The sequence below is a fragment of the Catharus ustulatus genome, chromosome 5, assembly GCF_009819885.2.
Source record: "Catharus ustulatus isolate bCatUst1 chromosome 5, bCatUst1.pri.v2, whole genome shotgun sequence".
NCBI lineage: Eukaryota > Metazoa > Chordata > Aves > Passeriformes > Turdidae > Catharus > Catharus ustulatus.
In genome coordinates, this window is record NC_046225.1 from 35,989,523 (window position 1) to 36,008,546 (window position 19,024).

A 19,024-nucleotide genomic window follows, 5' to 3' on the forward strand; every position below is an offset into this window, starting at 1 on the left:
CTGGTGCATAGCTTTGATGTAAAACTTTCATCCAAATTTCTCTCAAATGAGAATATTAGATTATGAATGTTATTTTATATGGATAGTTTTGAAATTAGTAAAAAAGTCCAAGGTATTTTAAACATAGAATGCAGATCAAAAGTTACAGCATTGAAGAACACTGTTTATTCTTGCTTCTTTTTGGAAAATGAAGTAATGACTTCATGACTAATGAAAGGCAATTCTTATACTAATTCACTGTAATTTGTCTAGAAATAATACAGAAGTAGTATTCTACAGCAGGAAACCCAATAAAAAATAGTTATGAGTTTTTTGTTATCATAAAGGATTGGGATGGCAAATTTAGCTAGGGAAAAATGGGAAAAAAGAAGAAAATATCAGTCATGTAGCTGTGTGCGTCCCCTTCAAGTAGTTCCTTGCTTGCAATTGCATCTCTCTCAAATTTACAGACCATGCATGAACTTCGTTCTTAACTTAAAAAAAGGCTGAAAACTAAAAAAAAACCCAAAAACAAACAAAAACCCCAACCAAGCATTAACCTGACTTCATGAATCACTGTTAGTTAATTTCTGCCTCACATAAACTACAATGTAAATGTTTAAAATTTATTTGCAGATTTTCGTTAACTTTGCAGTGGATAATACAGGTGGGAAAGCTATTATTATTTCTGATTAACTGCTGTAAGAATTAATCAGAGGTCAACATGTATACTTCAGTGCCTTGACATTCCTGCCTGTGGTATGTTAATGTGTCAGTGTTCAATTTTGCTGAGTTAATGCATATAAAATATGTAAATCAACCGGATTTGGTTTTATACTACGCAATCCTAATTGTACTGTGGATAAAACAGGAGTTTTTCTACAAATACATAAGTAAGCATGGCCTTTAAGATGCCCAGTCTTAAAAGGTGTATCTTGTGCTGGAAGTCCTTGAAAAATTCTAGAGCCCCTCAGAGCTTTACAGATCAAGTGAAGCAAAGGTGACAAGATTCTGCTGCGTTGTATAGGTGGGAATATTCCTGTGTCTTCACATATGTGCCAGAGTATCCTGTTCTTTGAGACATCTTTAGGCCAGCTTTTATAGAGTATGTACATGTACATGTAACTCTATACAGTTATTCATCTGTTATTAGATTGAAAGTTGTCATCCTTCCTAAACAGTGACTACTTACATTTTTTTTTCTTTCTGTAATGTTGTTGCTATCTACATTGCACTGTGCATATGTAAAACAGACACCCTCTCTTTAGTAAGTTTTTCAAACAATAGAGAGAGACACATTGGGAAAGGAAATAAGAATCAAGGAATTCCAAGATTTACAGGGGTCATAGCAAGCATATATAAACTTGAGTCATTGCAAAGAGGAGTAGGCCTTAAAGCAATCTTGAGTGTTGACCCTCAGCCTGTTAGATTCCTAGGGAATTTTTGATTTTCCACTAAAACCTGCTATTGGTATTGTTTCATATTTCAGGTTTCATAATGCTTGTGAAAAATACTCATGGTGTTTTTTGAGGTATGGTTGGCTAGGCTGGTATATGTCAGTAGGTAGGAAGAACCTTGAAAATTTGAAAATCATCTTGAAATTAATACTTGGAGCAAGGAGGCACTAGTCATAATTCTGCAAATTGTCACCAAAGCATAAAACTTGGATTACATGCATACTCTAGGATAATCAATACTATGTTGACAACTGTCAAACGTGGATGTAAACTTGCCTGATAAAGCTGAAGCAAAAGACTGAAGTGAGAGCTGAGCTTTGTAATGCAGCTAGTGAGATGTGTAAAGGTGCTTCAACTGATAACTGAGCAAATAGTTAGTCATTGAGTTAGTCATTATTATTTAGAGAAAGGTGATGCCAATCCTCAAACCTGGCTTAGGAAGCAAATGTAATCCTCTGCTAAGGAAGACTGTTTGTGTGTTGTAATATGCACAGTTCTGCAGCAGTTAACCCTAATGACAGGTATCTCATTGTATAAACTGAGCAAATCAATCAGATTTTGCCTATGGAATGTAATTTCAGTAAAGGAAAGCTGTGTGGAGGATGCTGAGGAAAAAGTGGCATAAGTTTTGGAAGAACTTACGAAATTAGGCTCCGAAGACAGGCAATTTTCCTTCCCCACCCGTTCCTTCCTATTATGTGCTGTCTCAACTAGACCTTTTTTTAGAGCACACTCTAAGTCTGTCCTAAGACAGACCACAGATGTTATTCCAGAGTCCAAATTCTTGAATCTTATTTTACCTTTTTCAATGGGTAACTTTTTGCTATAACTGTGATTCTATTTGCCTGTGAGGTAGAATATAAGAAAATAGCATGCTACAGAAAAGTACTATTGTATATTTACATATGACAGCTAGTTACATTGAGGTCAAGCCTCCTTTTTCCACGAGCAGCTGTGAAAATTATCTTTGATAATATTAAATTATGAATCAGAACAGGCATTATCAGTATTGTTTTGATAGTTATTGTTGGAAATAAGTTCAGAAAGCTTCCAGTTTCCTACAGACCAGTAGGTGTAGAAACTAACTTCTTCAAGTGGTGATTTTTTTCTCTCTGTAAATACATGAAATAAACGCAACTCTTTCAAATGTCTGTGAGTTTAGGGCACCCTAATCTTGGGTTCTTTGATGGCGACAGTTTTCTCCACTGGCACTCCGACCTTCCAAGACCGATTGCCAGTATTGAAAACCGTAGTAAGATCAGGACTGAGGTGCTTGTTTTTTGCATCCTATGGCACTCTGCAGTGATGCCAATCTCCACAGACTGTCTCACTGAATAAATTTGGCTACTGTCACACTTAATGCAAGGCTCTGACAAAACTGCTGACAGCTTCCTTGCTTTGTTGTCAGTTACTAAGTTGCTGACCTGACCCAAATGAATGAAGTATTTTAGCTCCTGCTCAACAAACTTATGCCATCTCTAGCTTAGAAATAACCAACAAGTAAGGAAAAGGGAGATGATAGTAGGAATAGTACCCGTATAAAAATTGAACCCTATTGTATTGGCTATGCAAGGTTTCATTTTGCATTTAATTTGATCTAGTTTAGCTAATGTTGCAGGTACCAGTTGAAAGTTTATCTATTCAGCTACTATCATGTAGATAACTATCTTCTATAGACATCATTTAGTTGTGCCTATAAAGGTGATGGCCATGTATGTCACAGTTGATGTAATAGCTTTCTACCTTTCCAAACATCCAAAGATATTTGCCAGTTTTCAAGGTAAACCAACAAGTTCCATGGTTACCACTTCCATGTGTTTAGTATGAAAAAGACTATACATCTGAATGGAGGTTTCCTTTTACTTATTGTTGATTTGCAAGATATTATGGTTTCATAATTTAATATTGTTGGTTTATTTTCTGTGGATTAGTGTGGCTGGTTTCAAACAGTTTTCATCTTCTTCCCCTTTCTAAGTATTACAGCTTTGAGAAGAAGTATTACTTCTTCATCTGAAATATGTGTCGTCAGTCTTGAGTTGCCACTGTCTAACTTGCCACAATCAGATGCAATCTACCTTATGTGTAGAATTCAAATTGCATAAATGCAATATCATCCTTATAACTTTACATCTTTTTTCTTACTTTTCACTCTACAGTCCTTCCCTCAAAGTTCAAAATGTTATTTCACTGGAAGATTATGCCTGGCAATTCTGTAATAGGTACCCTTCCCCACGAAGGGTAATGACAGAATAATGACAGAATGCTCTTTGAAAATTTGTTTCTGGCCAAAGGAGAATAAGTGATAGCTAAGAGTGGCACTTCAGTTATAGGCACTATGCATTCCATTTCAGCTAGACAAGGAATCATGTTAATCCTACAAGCCTTAGCAGTTCTTTGTGTCTGAAAAATGTGCAGCATTTCACACAGGATTATTGTTTTTTGCTTTTTAACCTGCTCTAACCATCTTCACTGATTTTAATTTTTTTTCTTTTCCTTCCTTTCCATGATCTTCTTAATTTCTTAATATCAAACACCAGAAGTGGTAAGTTCATTTAAGCATAGGTCTACTACATTACCCAAGTAATGGTATCTTCAATCTTAAATGAACAAAGTTAAAGCTATTTATTGTGCTTAGGTGCATGACTGCCTTCAGACCTCATGGAAGGTGGCCACATAAAATCCATCTACAACAGGCAAAGAGACCCCTAAGAATGAAATTCCAGGGGTAGTTATACAGCAGGGCTGTATTATAGCTTACATCCATCTCTTCATGCCAATCTACTAGCTTCCAAAAGGACCAAATAATTTTATAGCTAGCAGTACATCTGGTAATGCAGGGTCAGAATCTGCTCTTATTTTAGAGGTGTGGTCAGCGCATAGAAGGTAGCCTTTGAGTTAAGACAGTGAAAATTGAGTTATGAAATGGTTCTTACCTTTCTTGGGAGACAATGGACAAAGTGCTTAACCTCAGTTTCTCAGTAGTAAAACATACCTAATTATCTCATGTCCAATTCCTGTTTCAGTGCTTCGAGATCTATTCATTGAGCTTTGCTTTAGAGAAACATTTTTATTCAGCTCCTGAAGACACAAGAACATTCATTGTGCAATTAGATTCTCTCTAGACTGTTGTTAACAGGTAGTCCAATGCTTCTATTCAATAAGATGCACCATGTACCAAATACTATGGAAAATTATGGTGAACGTTCTTACATGTAAGGGTATGCCCAACCTAACTGAATGGAAAAAATGTTTGGGGGAGGAAATGGTGGAATAAAATGAGGAAGGCCTGGTATGCTGCTCTAGTGGGCTTCCAGCATGCTCTGAAACTGAGTACAGTTGGAATGAAACTAGGAATGCTGTCTCTAATACTGTGTGTGTTTTCTCTGAAGCACTAAACTTCAATTCTGTTCTCACATGCTTTATGCGCCACTACTGTGCTCTCAGTACAGGTCTGAATGCATTTGAGGACTACTTTTTAATATGTTTGTAATATCTTTCTGTAACTTGGTTTAAACAAATATTTGAGGATGCTTCATGGGACATAAACCAGGCAGAATTTCCTGGATGAACTTTCAAGTCCAGTTTGGAGATAATTGTGTCTGTGTATTTCCATGTATAACAAAATCCTTTCGCTACGGGGTGAAAAATACAGAGCAGCATCTCTATTTTGGAAATCTTGCATTTTGATTTTTGGAGAAAGAGATGATAATTTTGCATGTAAAAAACCAGCAGATAAATCAATTTTTTGCTGCCACAATACAGACACAAACAGAAGGAGTCTGCTTGACTTACTGACAAATGAATTAGTGGAACAATCTGAAATGCTGATAATGTATACCACACTTTGACTTCAGGGTAAGATGTTCCAGGCCCCAGAAGGAATTTGTACAAAACCAGTCAATTTAACTACCTGTCAGAATGAAAGAAATTATTGTTCAGTGTCTGGCTTTTCATGCCCTAAAACTATAGGAGCTCCTGTGTAGTAGCTAGTTGGATGCAAAAAGTGCATGTTTCAGGTGCTGGGATTTTTCTTCTGTTCAGTGCTGAATTCTTCTGTATAACATGTTTCATAGTTCTGTGACAATCCTCTGAAAGTACAAGATTCTCACAGGGTGGTAAATGAATGACTTTATCTGGTAATCATTTAAACTTGAATTGCATAAAAAAATTAATGAAAGCATCTAGAGTAGTATTAAGCACCGAATTGCAGAGCTAGCTATTATCAAACTTTTTATGACTGTACTTGCTCATTCATCATTCACATTTATAAACTGTTCTGTCTTTGTGCTCTGACACATGGAAACGGCTTCCAGGTTTATTGGCATTGGAGGCAAGCTATTGCAGTGAAGATCAAAATATAGAAGATATTTCAAAAGAAAAAAAAAGCTTGCTGTGAAATATGAAACCTAAAAATACAAAATGAGAAAGCTACATGGAATGTTAAGGTTATAAATGAATGTAAGTTGATCTTTTACTCTGCTTAATTCTTTCTGTCATTCCTTGCTCATATGACTACTGACTTTAGTGTAAAGTCTTCTGAAATACAGATAAATGTATCACAGAACTACTATTGAAGATTTTTTCTTCTGTGTCTTGCTTCTGCTTGTTTGCTTTTTTGTTTTTACTGAATCATAATGGAGAATTGCATTTGTAGATATGTCAGAATACCAGAGAATTTTCCTTTTCAATGCATTTTAATTAATTTTGGAAATTGTAGACCAGATTATAATTTCTTAGAATCTGCAGGTCCTAGTTCATGAGATTTTTTGTGGTTTTTTGTCTGAAACCTATGAAACCCAGAGAGGTTACAGATACTTTTACTACTGTATTTATGAAGCAAACAACTATTTTCCAAAAGTAAATGGTATCATTTGGAACAAAGAAAAAATGGGAATTTGCAACTATTCAATTATTTTGACGCATCTGTTATTTAATAATATTTTAAAAAATATTATACTATCCATCGTGGAGATAGATGGATAGCTAGATACCTCTATATATATAGATAGATACCTATCTATATCTATATATACATATAGTTATCTATTAAACTGTTGAGTTATTGCAATCTGGAGGTATTTCCAATGCAATATATTTCCCCCCCTGATATTTACAGGCTTTTATAATTAAATATTGGGGTGTTATAGCTGAGGAGAACAAATTTCAATGAAGGGAAGAGAATTTAGCCACCTGAAGTTTAAAATATTTTGTTGTGACACATCATTGGCTTTATTCTGAAGGAATTTTATTTCAGTTTCAACATGTAATGAGGGCTTGAAAAAAATTAAATATTGTCAAGCTCAGCCATCCAAGTTGTTGGGTGATTACATTCATAATTGAAATACAGAGTTGCAATTGGAGTGAAGCAGAGTTCTTTTGATTCTTCAGCTGTTCCAGAAAGTGCTGATTCTGAATTCTCAGGAGAGTAACAGTTTTTGGTTATTCTGATTTATCCTTCTTCAGTGTAGCTCACCTGGAAGACAGCAGAGTTATTTCTTAGGCACTCACAAAGAGGCTCTAGCTATGTTAGCCTAGACTGCACTGGATCTCAAAACCCCTTTTTAGATTTATCCCAAATCTATGGCTAAGTTGTAAGTGGTGGTAGTATGTACGCATGTGGCAGGAACTCAGGTTTAGTCAAATAGATTATATAAAATATTCTTCTATAAATATTTAGATGCCAGATACAAAATATTGCTCCAGAAAATGAAGTGAGAATAAATTGTCCAAGAAGAGATGATGTAGGGAAATGGATACAAAAAATTATGTTAGTGACTTGTAATGCAATAAGTTTTCTGAATATTCTGAAGAAAACAATTGATGTAAAGAATCTCACTAGATTAGCTTCCAGTTATCTAATGAGTCCTACAGCCCTCGAAAATGTCTTACAAATAGAAGTGTTGAAAACTTCATATCTTAAATTGCATATCATTTATTCCTGGATTTCTAATTTATGCTTTTTATTTTTATTTGTGAACATGGTCATGTAGCTTTTAAATTTATATATATATATGTCAAAATTCACTAGTTATAGAAGTTGCTCGATGAAATTAATTATTTTTGAATAAGTAGTTTATGTGTCACAAATAATCAACATACCTGTTGTAAAAAAGGTGGTTCATAAGACTAAGTGGTCCTTCAATTGCACAGATTTTTCACTCTTTCTTGATCTGATGATTGCAAAAATACAGCAGAAAGTGAATTATCTACCTACATCTATTTGTCAGTTAAGTTGCAGCTTCTGAAAGTGACACTTTTATAGCTCAGGCTTGTGGCCAAAGAGGGAAAAGAAAGTTCTGCAAAGGATTTCTGAAAATGTGAAATCTGTAGGTTTCACCTACACCTGAACAATGCTTTTGTCTTCAGAAAACCTGTAGTTAAGATCAAGAATAGTAAGTACTTTGTGTTTTGCTAATGGACAAAGATACGGAAAAAAAGATAAATCTTTGTGGCAAACAGTAAAGATAGATCAAAATAGGATGTGAGGTAGGGTTTAAGCTTTGAGCTTCAAAAATTGAAAACAAGTATTCATGCATTTCAGCATTCTGTTATTTCAGAAGGTTGATTATAACATAAACAATATTGTTTTAGAAGGAACTTCTTTAAGATATGTTTGTTCATTCTGGTTAGTGAAGTAAGCATACAGATTTTTCCTTTAATATTGACTGTTTTTTGGCCAGTTAAAGAAATATGATCTCCCTGCTCTTCTTGTTGAATAAAAACAGCTGCACAGATGTCTTTGAGCCACGTGATGAAACAGGATTACCTGAAATGTGGTATCTCATTTGGATATCATTGATACTTTTGCGAAATCTAATTTGCACCAAGCCCACAGTGCAGTCATTAGCAGGAGTCACTTCCCTGCTTTCTTTGCCAATATGGCATAAATGTACCTATGAGACTTTGAAGCCAGATCAACAACAAAGTCACTAGATACTTTTTGTTGTTTTTATGTTAAGTATTTCTGTATCTTCCTTAGAGCTCTTAAAAACTGTGAGCATATCCGGTTTTATAAAGTTACTCCTGCAAGAAATTAATAGAAAGTAGTGAACATTACTTTAACTTCCTACATAGCTTATTATTACAGAAATGTATATTAATCAGAAATTGATGAGTTTGAATTGCATGTAAGTCATACAGCAACTACCTCTTTTCTACATGATATAGTATCTCTGGTTATGTACAGAAAATTCATTAGCATTAAACTTCTGCATTATAGGCATGATGTGTAATTCAGTTTTATTCATTAAATCTCGTAATTTTTTCACTTTATATCTAGGTATTTCATTACTGCATCACAGCGTGCATACCTTCCAACTTTTATAACACTGCAGGATTAACACAGAGACATGCAATTATAGCAATAAGATTTTTCTAAATTAGAATTTGTTTATGAACTCATTCTTTTCTTTAATTTTTCATAGTACATAAACAGATTATGATTAATGTAAAAAAAGGTCAGTTCATTTACTTAAATTACTGTTTGTGCTTCTCTTTCACCAAGGCAATTACAGTAATTTTCACTATTATAAGCCGCGCCATTTTGACTAAAATTTTGGTCCAAATCCAGACGTGCGCCTTATAATCAGGTGCGGCTTATAATTGTGAAATTACTGTACTTTTAAACTCCCAAAAAAAACCTCAAAAACCAAGTGTGAATCTAAATATAGCTGTAAGTGTTCTTTAAAAAGTAATTACAGTAATTTCACGAATACAAGCCGCACCAATTTGACTAAGATTTTGCTCCTAAACCGGAAATGCGGCTAATAATCAGGAGCGGCTAATACGTGAATAATTTTCTGACATTTACAACCTCAGAAGTGCCTGCCAGAGTGCCGACCCAAGCAGCTGCAAAGTCGGCATTTTGCGATTGTTACAAATCGCTACTCTGTTGCACCGCGGGTGGAGCCTGGCTGCCTGCAGGCAGAACGGGGGGCGGGGAGAGAGGAGGGAGAGGTCTTTCCTTCCCTTCTCTGCCACAGCCCGGGGAAGAGATGGGGGTGCCCCGTGCCGCCATTGCCGTGGCTCGGGGAGGAGGGGGGGGACCCGGGCCACCACTGCCGCAGCCCGGGGAGGAGGGGAGGGACCCGGGCTGCCCCTGTCACGGCCCAGGGAGGCGGTGGGGCACCCGCGCCGCCACTGCCGCGGCTCGGGGAGGCGGCGGGGGGCTCCGTCCCCGCCCACTGCCGCAGGAGCGAGGGGGGCTCCGTCCCTGCCTGCCACCACAGGGCAGCGCTGGGCCGTGGTGACCGAGCCCAGTGGCAGCGGCGGTTGGCCCCCAGTGGCCCCGCCGAGCAGCAGCGCCAGGCTGGGCTACCTGGCCCCATCAGCAGCCCCTAGCGGGCCGAGCCTGCACAGCCCGAGCCGAGCCAGTAAACCCCGCCCTGCCGCCATTTCTGTTACTATTTGGCAACTTTGTTGCACGCGGGTCCTCGCTGCGAACACAGAGCGGCTTATACTCGGGTGCGGCTTATTTATGGACAAAAAAACGACAACACCCAGAGATGCGGTTTATACTCAGTGCGGCTTGTATTCGTGAATTTACTGTAATAAAAAATACAATTTGTATTTCAGTTTGTATTATAATACTCAGAGTAGTTTTGACTATGATACTCCTTTAAAAATATAATAGGAAGTTGAGATAAAACAGAGGGACCTGAGGAAACCAGAGGTGAATCTCTGTACATTCTTAAGCAACAATACATTTTGTATCAAAAATTCTTATTGTGCCTAAGAATAGTTTAACAGTAGCACAGCTGTAATCAACAGCATGCATTATACCTCTGCCAGAGAAATCCAAAATAAACCATGGTAACTGTTGAGGAAACAATTTAAAATTCCCTTAATCCAAAAAGTAAAATAAATGTTCTTGGAAAGAGAACATATGGTATATGGAAAGTAGTATAGTTAGAAATCTTTGCTTTGCTCAGTGTTGTGTTCAATTTTCATACTTTCCAGCACTGATTTTGTGTTTTCTTGTGTGAATATCTCTATCATTCAGGTAACTAAAAGCTTCCATCAAAAATATTTTCTTTAAAACTTCAGTACTTATAAGCTACACAGTAAGGCTAACAGTTGCAGAGTTAAGGACAAGATACGATCTTGAAAAAAAATTAAGAATTTTTAAGCTGATTCTGTGATTTTACAATTACTTTTAAATTTACAATTAATTTAATTTACAATTACTTTTTAATCAAGCCTGACAATGCTGTCTTTCTTTTGTAATTAGCTGTACACTTCTATGTAAGGCTGTGGAACGTTGCAGTATTCACTGAGAGAATGACATGAGATACAGGCTATAACTCTAAGCATCTTGTCCAAAGCTATGAAAATCTCAAGATAACTTTCAGATTATTTCCCCAGCTGAAACAGAGTAGAATCCTTGTTCCATGCGTAAGGTGAACTGAAAGAAGCTTGGAACATCTGCACAAGAATGTAGGGAATAAATTTTCCTAATGAAAGGAATAAGCTAAAAAAATTGTCTTTGGAGTTAACTGCAGGTTGCAGTCAGTGACAGAGGCCATTGCTCACTATTCTTGGAAGCTTTGCTAGCCCATGGCTCAGCTGCTCTCATCTGTTACTTCTGTACCCCTCCACTTTGCATCCTTGCACAAAACATGATGCAAAGCTTCTCTTCAGAGGAAACAGAGTTAACCTGCAGGAAATGGCAGACTGAAATGTTGATAGTTGCCTTGAAAATGCAATTATTTTGGTATTCTCTTACCATTTCTTTGGCACTTTAGGAGGTCAGTTTTGGTCTCCAAGGACCTAATTGTGCGGTTTACTCAGCTGGATGTGAAGTCTTCACTGAAATTTGTGAGAACTGGGAGACCACCGTGCAACATCTGAAGAATCAGTTAAATCAGTTAAATTAACGTACACTGCTTATAATGTTACACACTTTTTATTATAAAATTGGCTTCTATGGTTTTCGGTATATAGAGATTTTTTTAATTGCTTAACTGAAGGTTCAGGCAGAGCAAGCACCAGCATTTATATTCAGATTTTTTTTAAAGGATTGCAGTATATAAATATTAAAATATGTATGTTGTTATTGGTAACTCTCTCATTAATTACCTACACAAATAATGAAATATCTATTGCACAAAAATTGGGCAGTATTTAGAGAATTATAAGCATCTGAAAAATTTGATTCCTGCAGTGTACTCTAAATCTTTTATGACAAAGCTGATATATTTTAAAAATCAGGTGAAGTTCTTCAGGTAGTAATGTTTTATAGTCTGGGAGTGTTGGACTGCTTAGTTTCAATGGAGAGAAACAAAAGGGAGTTACTCAGTATTGTGATGGAAATGCTGACTCTGCCAGTATACGGGAATGTCAGAGTATTTCATTTTGACTTTCCATGCTGGACGTACTTAACACCACTAAGGATAAAATTACTTTTTAATTTACAACTTATCTCTCTGCACTTTCTGTAGTGGTCAGAGTTCCCTATTATAATTTCTCCCTAAGGCTATATCTTAAAGGTTCAGTTCAGCTGCCATTTTAAATTAACTTTAAGAGTGTGCAGAGAGGAAAACCTCTCTATTCCTCAGTGACTCTCAAAAAACATAAGTTCCAGCAGGATTATGCGTTAGAGAGAACCTTGAACTGTTTTTCTTAAGACCCTTGTGCTTACTTAGTCAGTGTACTGTTCAACTCTGTTTATATTTTGTTCAGGGTCATTAAAATCCCAGACACACATGCTCCTATGTATTTCCATGCATGGAGGATTGTGAGGGCATGAAGAAAAGACAAGTGAGTAGAAAGGCATATTGTGTGGCTTGCTACTTGATGAGAGTGTGCATGAGCTGCTGCTCACCTGCATCTGATTGTCCTCTGCTGTTCTGGTCTTGCTGCAGTGTAGCCAGTGGAAAAGCAAAGAGGATTTGAAGCATGAAAAATGAGTACCTAATCATTGTTCCCCTGCTACCAAAATGTCTCTTCCTTGTCTGTTGACTTTCCAGTCTAGTAATTGTCTCACTGTCTGCATTAAATATTTAATTGCTATAATTTTAATATACAGGAGATACAATGTAGGTGCAAACTAAACATGGTTGAAGAAAAAGCAAGGCAAAGAGTGGAAATGCTTATAAGAAGGGAAATGGTGGAAAGAGAATTAAGAGGAAAGTTGGAAAGAGCAGAAAAATTCAGTGTAATTTGAAATTTGGCAAGTGCAGAATGACTAATAAAATTGATTTCAGTTATATAAAAATGTATGGGTTTTTTGTTGGTTTTTTTTAATTGGTCAGCCATTATCTGACATCTTACAGGAGTTTCTGTTCTTTTCCAAGGGGACGGTTCTCTACAAATTTGCATGAAGAGTAGCATAGCCTGCAGGAATGCACCCATGGTGCAAGCTGGAAGACTTATTTTGTGGACTGATGTGTACACATATCTGCAAACCCTTTTGTTGGTGTCTCTGCCTGTTTTGTTTCTATTTACACACTTAACACAATACTGAGAGCCTGCAATAAAGGGATAGGGAATTGAATTGATGTTTTTACATTTGGTGTTCAGGAGTTTTGAAAGAGGTGTCTTTTTAAAACATTGGTCTGTTCATTGAGAATGTTCTTTTTCTCAAAGCATCTGCTGTGTGTTTGTTCCTCTGTGTTATTTTCATTGTCTTTTGGGTTGGGTTTCATTTGGGGTCTTTTAACTCTCCAGAAGTATTGCTGCCTTCTCACAGCTAGAAAGTAATCCTCTTATCCCCAAAGGGGATCGGTAGGCTGGAATAGACTGGACATGAGTTAATGCTGCCCTAGTTAGCATAAAACTGGAATTTTCTTGTAAGACTTGCTTTGTGGCTACTTTTCTGTGTCTAGCCATGAGTCCCGGTTTCTTTGGCTCAGTTTCCCTTTCATAGTGATTTGTTGCTTGCTTTAGTGATCCCTCTGCAGAAAGAGGGAATGTGTCAGACATTTATCTTTGAATCTTTTTCAGTCCTTAGGAACAGAAAATTCTCTTCCACGATTATTCTGTTTGAAATGCAGTAAGGCTGACTGCATAAATATATATATATAAAAGATGAAAAAGTGGAATTCAGTCTATGTTTGGGGGAAAAAAATGCTTCACTTATTTTTATTTGATGACTCTTTTTTGGATTCACAAGCTCACTTGAACTGAACCGGCAACTGGCAAGTTATTGCTGGATAAGTATTTAAATTGATTATTTTCTTATTAACCTAATTTTGATGTAGTCACCAGAAGAAATTAATGAAAAATAATCCTCCTCTTTTATCAATATGTACACAGAAAAAAAAATACAATTAGAAAAGGACAGTACAACTAAGCCTTTTCCAATGTTCGTCATTTCAAATACCTGTGCTCTTGCCAGTCGTGAAGGTGTATTCTTGTTTCCACAATTGACAGTGGAGTCCCACACCAGGTGTGTTTCCCATGCATCAAACATTGCCTTAATGATAGCTGAGGTAATTTGGTATTGAATTGCTTATTTATGTGCTTTCCTCTGGGGCAGACAGTGTCTGAAGTAGCAGGTCAGGACTCGTTTTCAGTATGACACTGATGTGATGCAACAAGTCTTAATCCCAGCTAGTGCTGAGGAATAGCTCCCACTACTTGAGACTAACCGTGTGAATGCACAAGTCAAGGGACAATGTAGAACTTGTCCTCCTAAGAAAACAGTTTACTTGTTAAATGTTATCTGACAAAAATATATTAATGGAATTTCTTAATTTTAGGTTCTTCTGCTTATGACAATTTCTTAAACATTTTGTGAACATGGAGTTTAGGAAACAATAGAAAGCCATGCAGATTGCATGAAACTAAAACAGGATCTGTCTGAGAAAATAATTAGGCTTGGAGGAGAGGTTTTCCTTTGCAGGATGTTTCTAGAAAGGAAAGAAAAATAGAACAAATGGTTATGTAGGGCCTCATATTACAGACTCTTGTCTGTGATTGTCTAGAAATTGAATTAACCTCTCCCTTGTGCATCTTGTTTAAAATGTAGCTTAAGAAAGGCTACACAGAGGTTAGGACTCTGAAGGTCTAATAATCAGAAATAGTAGCAGAGGTCCTCACACTGGTAGAAGGGACGACTTGTGACAAGAGGAAAGGAGAGGAAGAGAGGGAAGAGAAATGTTAATTTTGGCAGTAGAGCTGACAGAATAGATTTGTCTCTAAGGCAAACAGTTGTAAAAGTAGGCGAAAGGGGTCTGCTGAGTAAACATATGGAAGTTTGTTAGCTCTTTCCAAAAATGCTACTTTCTGTGTGCACTATCTAGGCAACAGAATACAGAAAAGGAACTTGTTAGTATTTTAATTACTGAAGACAATTGCATATAGCTTTAATGTCGCTACCAACTGAGGGTTTTACCTTCAGGAATACATGTATTGTTCACAAACACAGAGGGTTTGCCCACAATTATGACGTTATTAAGGGGAATTGTGGTATGTGTAAACCTGGTAGATTTCTTAACTCTGCATTCTGAAATAAGCATGACATTTCAAGTTTTACAATGTAATATTTTCAGAAGAATGTTTTAAAACATTTTTATTTATGTTAATTGCATGAAATTTGTAATTAAAAAGAACAATAAAAGTGAGGCAGTTCAATTATAAAGACTCCTCACAGTTTGTTATTTTATAGTATCTGTCATCCTGTAGTGTTGCATGCTTTTCCTAAATAGGTTGGAAGAGTTTGGTAACTCCTTGGGATTATTTTGGTTTTTGGGGGTAATGGGAAGTCATCTGATAGAGGGAAAAAAGTTGTTTAATTGTGAAGTATTACTGGGATGTAACTACAGAAATACTCTCATCAACATCTACAAACGAAAGGAAAAAATGCCAAATTTTTTGTGACAAATTTTAAGTACTAAAAAATTATTTTTTTAAATATTGTCATCTTTTACTTTGCATTGACTATCCATAAATTTCTGAGGTTATATTTATTAATTAAAGAAACAACAACATACTATAATGGAAAACTAAATGTTTGGGGTAGGAAAATCCCTTTTGAAGCTTGCTGTCAAGAATTGCTCACTTTGTCTTTATTCTCATTAGAGCAAGGTTTGAATATTATGGGGGCAGGAAGAAAATGGAAAGGAAGGAAGGGAGAGGACACGGAAAAACACAGATTAGGATTATGGAGTGAGAGGAAGGGAAGAAAGAGTGGTAAAGATCAGAGTGGGATTGCAGGGCTGGAATGGGAATAACAGCCCTGGCAAGGCTTGGCAAAATTTATTTTCAGGATATAGGTGCAATTTGAGAACAGAAGGGTGGTTGGTCACAAGAGATTTTCCTTTAATGAATCTCCAATCTGCCTCCCTCCCTGCAAAAATGCACAGCAGACACTGTAAACCAAGAATTACCTACTTCTCTTACTTCCTGCCAGAGATAGAGATAAATCAGGGCATAGCCATGGTTAATAGGACTACATGATATGAGGGCATCAAATAGAAAAAAGTTGGGAACAGATACTTTCATGGCAACAGTATGGGCTGAGAATATAGAATAGTTTACACTGGCAAATGCTTGATTGACCTGACATAAACAAAAATTATGCTGTGCTTTTACATGCTTAAAAATCATCCTAGATAAGTGTCTGTTTTGTCTGTACCTAAATCCAGCACTTTTGTTGGGGCATTCCTTTTTGGTAGTGGAAGACATTTTACTTGCATACATAAAAATCCACTAGGAAACCAGTTTATGTTCTTGATCTAAAGCAAGAGTAAACCTATTTAAAACTTACCAATATGGAACACATGCCATAGGATTATGTTAGGCTGACTGGGCAAAATGGACAAAAATCCCAGAATCACAGAATGCGTCAGGCTGGAAGGGACCAGAGTTGGTCATCTGGCCCAGCCTCCCTTCTCAAGCAGAGCACCTGGCACAGGATTGTGTCCAGAGGGCTCTTGAGTTTCTCCAGTGTGGGAGACTCCACACCCTTTCTATGCAATCTCGTCTGGTGCTCAGTCATCCACACAGTAAAGAAGTTTTTTCCAAATATTCTGGTGGAACTATCTGTGAATGGGTTGCCTCTTGTCCTCTTGCTTGACATCACTGAACCGGACCTGGATCCATCCTTTTGATACCCTGCTTTCAGGTACTTATTCATGAGGTCCCGTCTCAGTTGTCTTTTCTCAAGGCTGAATAGGCCCATCTCCTACTCTTATATGAGAAATGCTCCAGTCCCTTAATTATCTTTGTTGCCCTCTCAACAGCGGTTCCATGAGCTCCTTGCTTCTCTTGTCCTGAGGAGCCCAGAATTGGACACAGGACTCCAGATGTGGCCTCACCAGGGCTGAGCAGAGGGGCGGGGTCACCTTCCTTGACCTGCTGGAATGTTCTTCCTGATGCACCCTCTTGGCCACAAGGTCACACTGCTGGCTCATGGACAGCTTGGTGTACACCAGGATCCCCATGTCCTTCTCCACAAGCTGCTTCCCAGTAGATCAGCCCCAGCCTGTCTGCTGCCTGGGGTTTTTCCCTCCGCAGCTACAGGACCCTGCCTTTGCCTTTGCTGAATTTCAGCTGGTTCCTCTGTGCCCATCTCTCCACCTCTCAAGGTCTCTCTGAAGGGCTGCACAGCCCTCTGGGGTATTGGCTGCTCTTCCCAGCTTTGTGTCATCAGTCAGTTTGCTCAGGAGGCATCTTCTCATCCAGCCAAGGCATTGATGAATAATACTAGGCCAAATATCAACCTTTGGGGGACACCACTAGTGACAGGCTTCAGCTAGACTTTGTGCCACTGATTACAAATTTAGATCTTTTGTGTGCAGAATCAGTGGGTTTTAGGTAGATGGGAGTGATAAATTATATTGAAATGGATTAGACTGTGGTCAAAACAAGCCAATACACAGGTTATGCAGGAAAAACTCATTTAGCAAAAGCAGGATAGGAGATAGTTTTAAAATGTAGGTGTGTTGTGTACAATTTTCTTAGTATTCAGAAATGTCTCCCTACCTTTTAAACAGAGTTTATTCTAACAAGTTATTTCTTTGTGAAGTACTTTCTTTGTTAAACACTTCAAAGCACCATGTGCTGATTTCAGTAGCAATTTAGATTTTTGCAGCAGAGTGTAATGTCTTCTTGTGTGCGATGAGCCTGAACCAATCCTTTATATTCTTTTTTTCTTTGTCTTTCTAAATGTGTGTGGGCTGCAGATGGTTCTGTGAAGGAAAAGAACTCCAGAATTCCCCTGACATTCAGATCCATTCTGAAAGTGGAGGACTTCATTCACTAATTATAGTAGAAGCCTTTGAAGACGACACTGGACGCTATACTTGTCTGGCTTCAAATTCTTTTGGTTCAGATAGCACATCAGCTGAAATATTCATTGAAGGTAAGAGATAAAATAGTAAAATACTTAACGCATATAAAAGCGATAACTAAGCTGAAGTTTACTTTTGGTTCTTTATCTTAACATTACATTCAATATGGTGACATTTTTATGGTATTCCTCAGCTTTTCTTTAACACAACACATTTTGAGCATCACGTCGTATTAATTCAGATATTTCAAGAAATGTATCAGGAATCATTGATTGCTATTTATTTAGGGTAGAAAAGAGATAAAGAATGAAATAGAATGAACCAACAAAAACTTCGGCATATCTTTTAAGCAATACCTCTGTAAATCACTAGTTAAAGATTTGACTAGGGATAGCAATGATGATTTTCCTGATAGCAGTAATCCCCATCTCAATTTTTAACTGGCTCCCTCTGTAAATAAATGTGGCTGCCCCAAATAAGTCTTCTTTAGTCATGTGTAAATGTTCTACAATCCATTATCTTTGTTGTACTGATTTTAAGTCAGATTTAAATCAGTCATACTCAGTCAGTCGGGTTTTGTCCCGAAACAGCTACTAGTTATTGTCAAAATATTTCCTGACTGCAAAATTAGTCATAGTTCAAGTATTATTTTCTCTGAGAAAAGGTAATGATGACCATGAGTAAAATTATTAAGTTATTATTTAGCAGGGAACTGTATTTCAGGCAAGATTATCTTAACTGAATACTGATTTTTATTTTTAATTCAAACGTCTCCCAAAAAACTGGGTACTATATATTCTTTTAACAGTTTAGTAACTCATTAAAATTAATTTAAATGGTCACTTGAAAACATGAAATAAATTAACATAAGAAACAGTCATAAGAAATCTGGATAATGACACACCAAAATTATTAAATAGCTTTTCATTAACAAAACAAAAACCATTTCACTGTTAATTAGCTAAATCATGGCATATGTGCCTTTATAGGATTTCTTTCATTATGCTCTTTATTCTGAGAACTTTTTAATATTCCATTGGGATATAGTAGTAAAATCCCCAAGACTTTTCTGAATCTCACAGATTCCAGTAGGAGTTTTCTATACAGAATTAATCATGATTTCAGAAATACTCAGGTGTAGTACAAATACATGTTGCTGTGTGAAGTTATAAGGACAGAAGCAACAGCAAAAGAAGAAGCAGCTAGGCATAGAGATGCTGTGAATAAAACAATTCGTTCTTTGACATCTGCCAGTCTTGCTATACGTAAGTCCTATCTTGTAGTTTTATAACATGTTACTTTGAAAGAGAGAGACTTGTACGAGTCATGAGGCTCATCCCCTGTCATTTTTAA

General features: G+C 37.0%; 1 protein-coding gene across 8 annotated transcripts in view; it reads left to right on the plus strand.

The window, feature by feature from the left end:
- PALLD (palladin, cytoskeletal associated protein) overlaps positions 1 to 19,024 on the plus strand; it is a 202,126-nt gene that overhangs the window by 54,730 nt on the left and 128,372 nt on the right. For all 8 annotated transcript variants that reach the window (XM_033060250.1, XM_033060254.2, XM_033060255.1 and 5 more), the window contains one exon: positions 17,564 to 17,742. In XM_033060250.1, the coding sequence (XP_032916141.1) occupies positions 17,564 to 17,742 (179 nt within the window). The remainder of the gene's footprint in view (positions 1 to 17,563; positions 17,743 to 19,024) is intronic.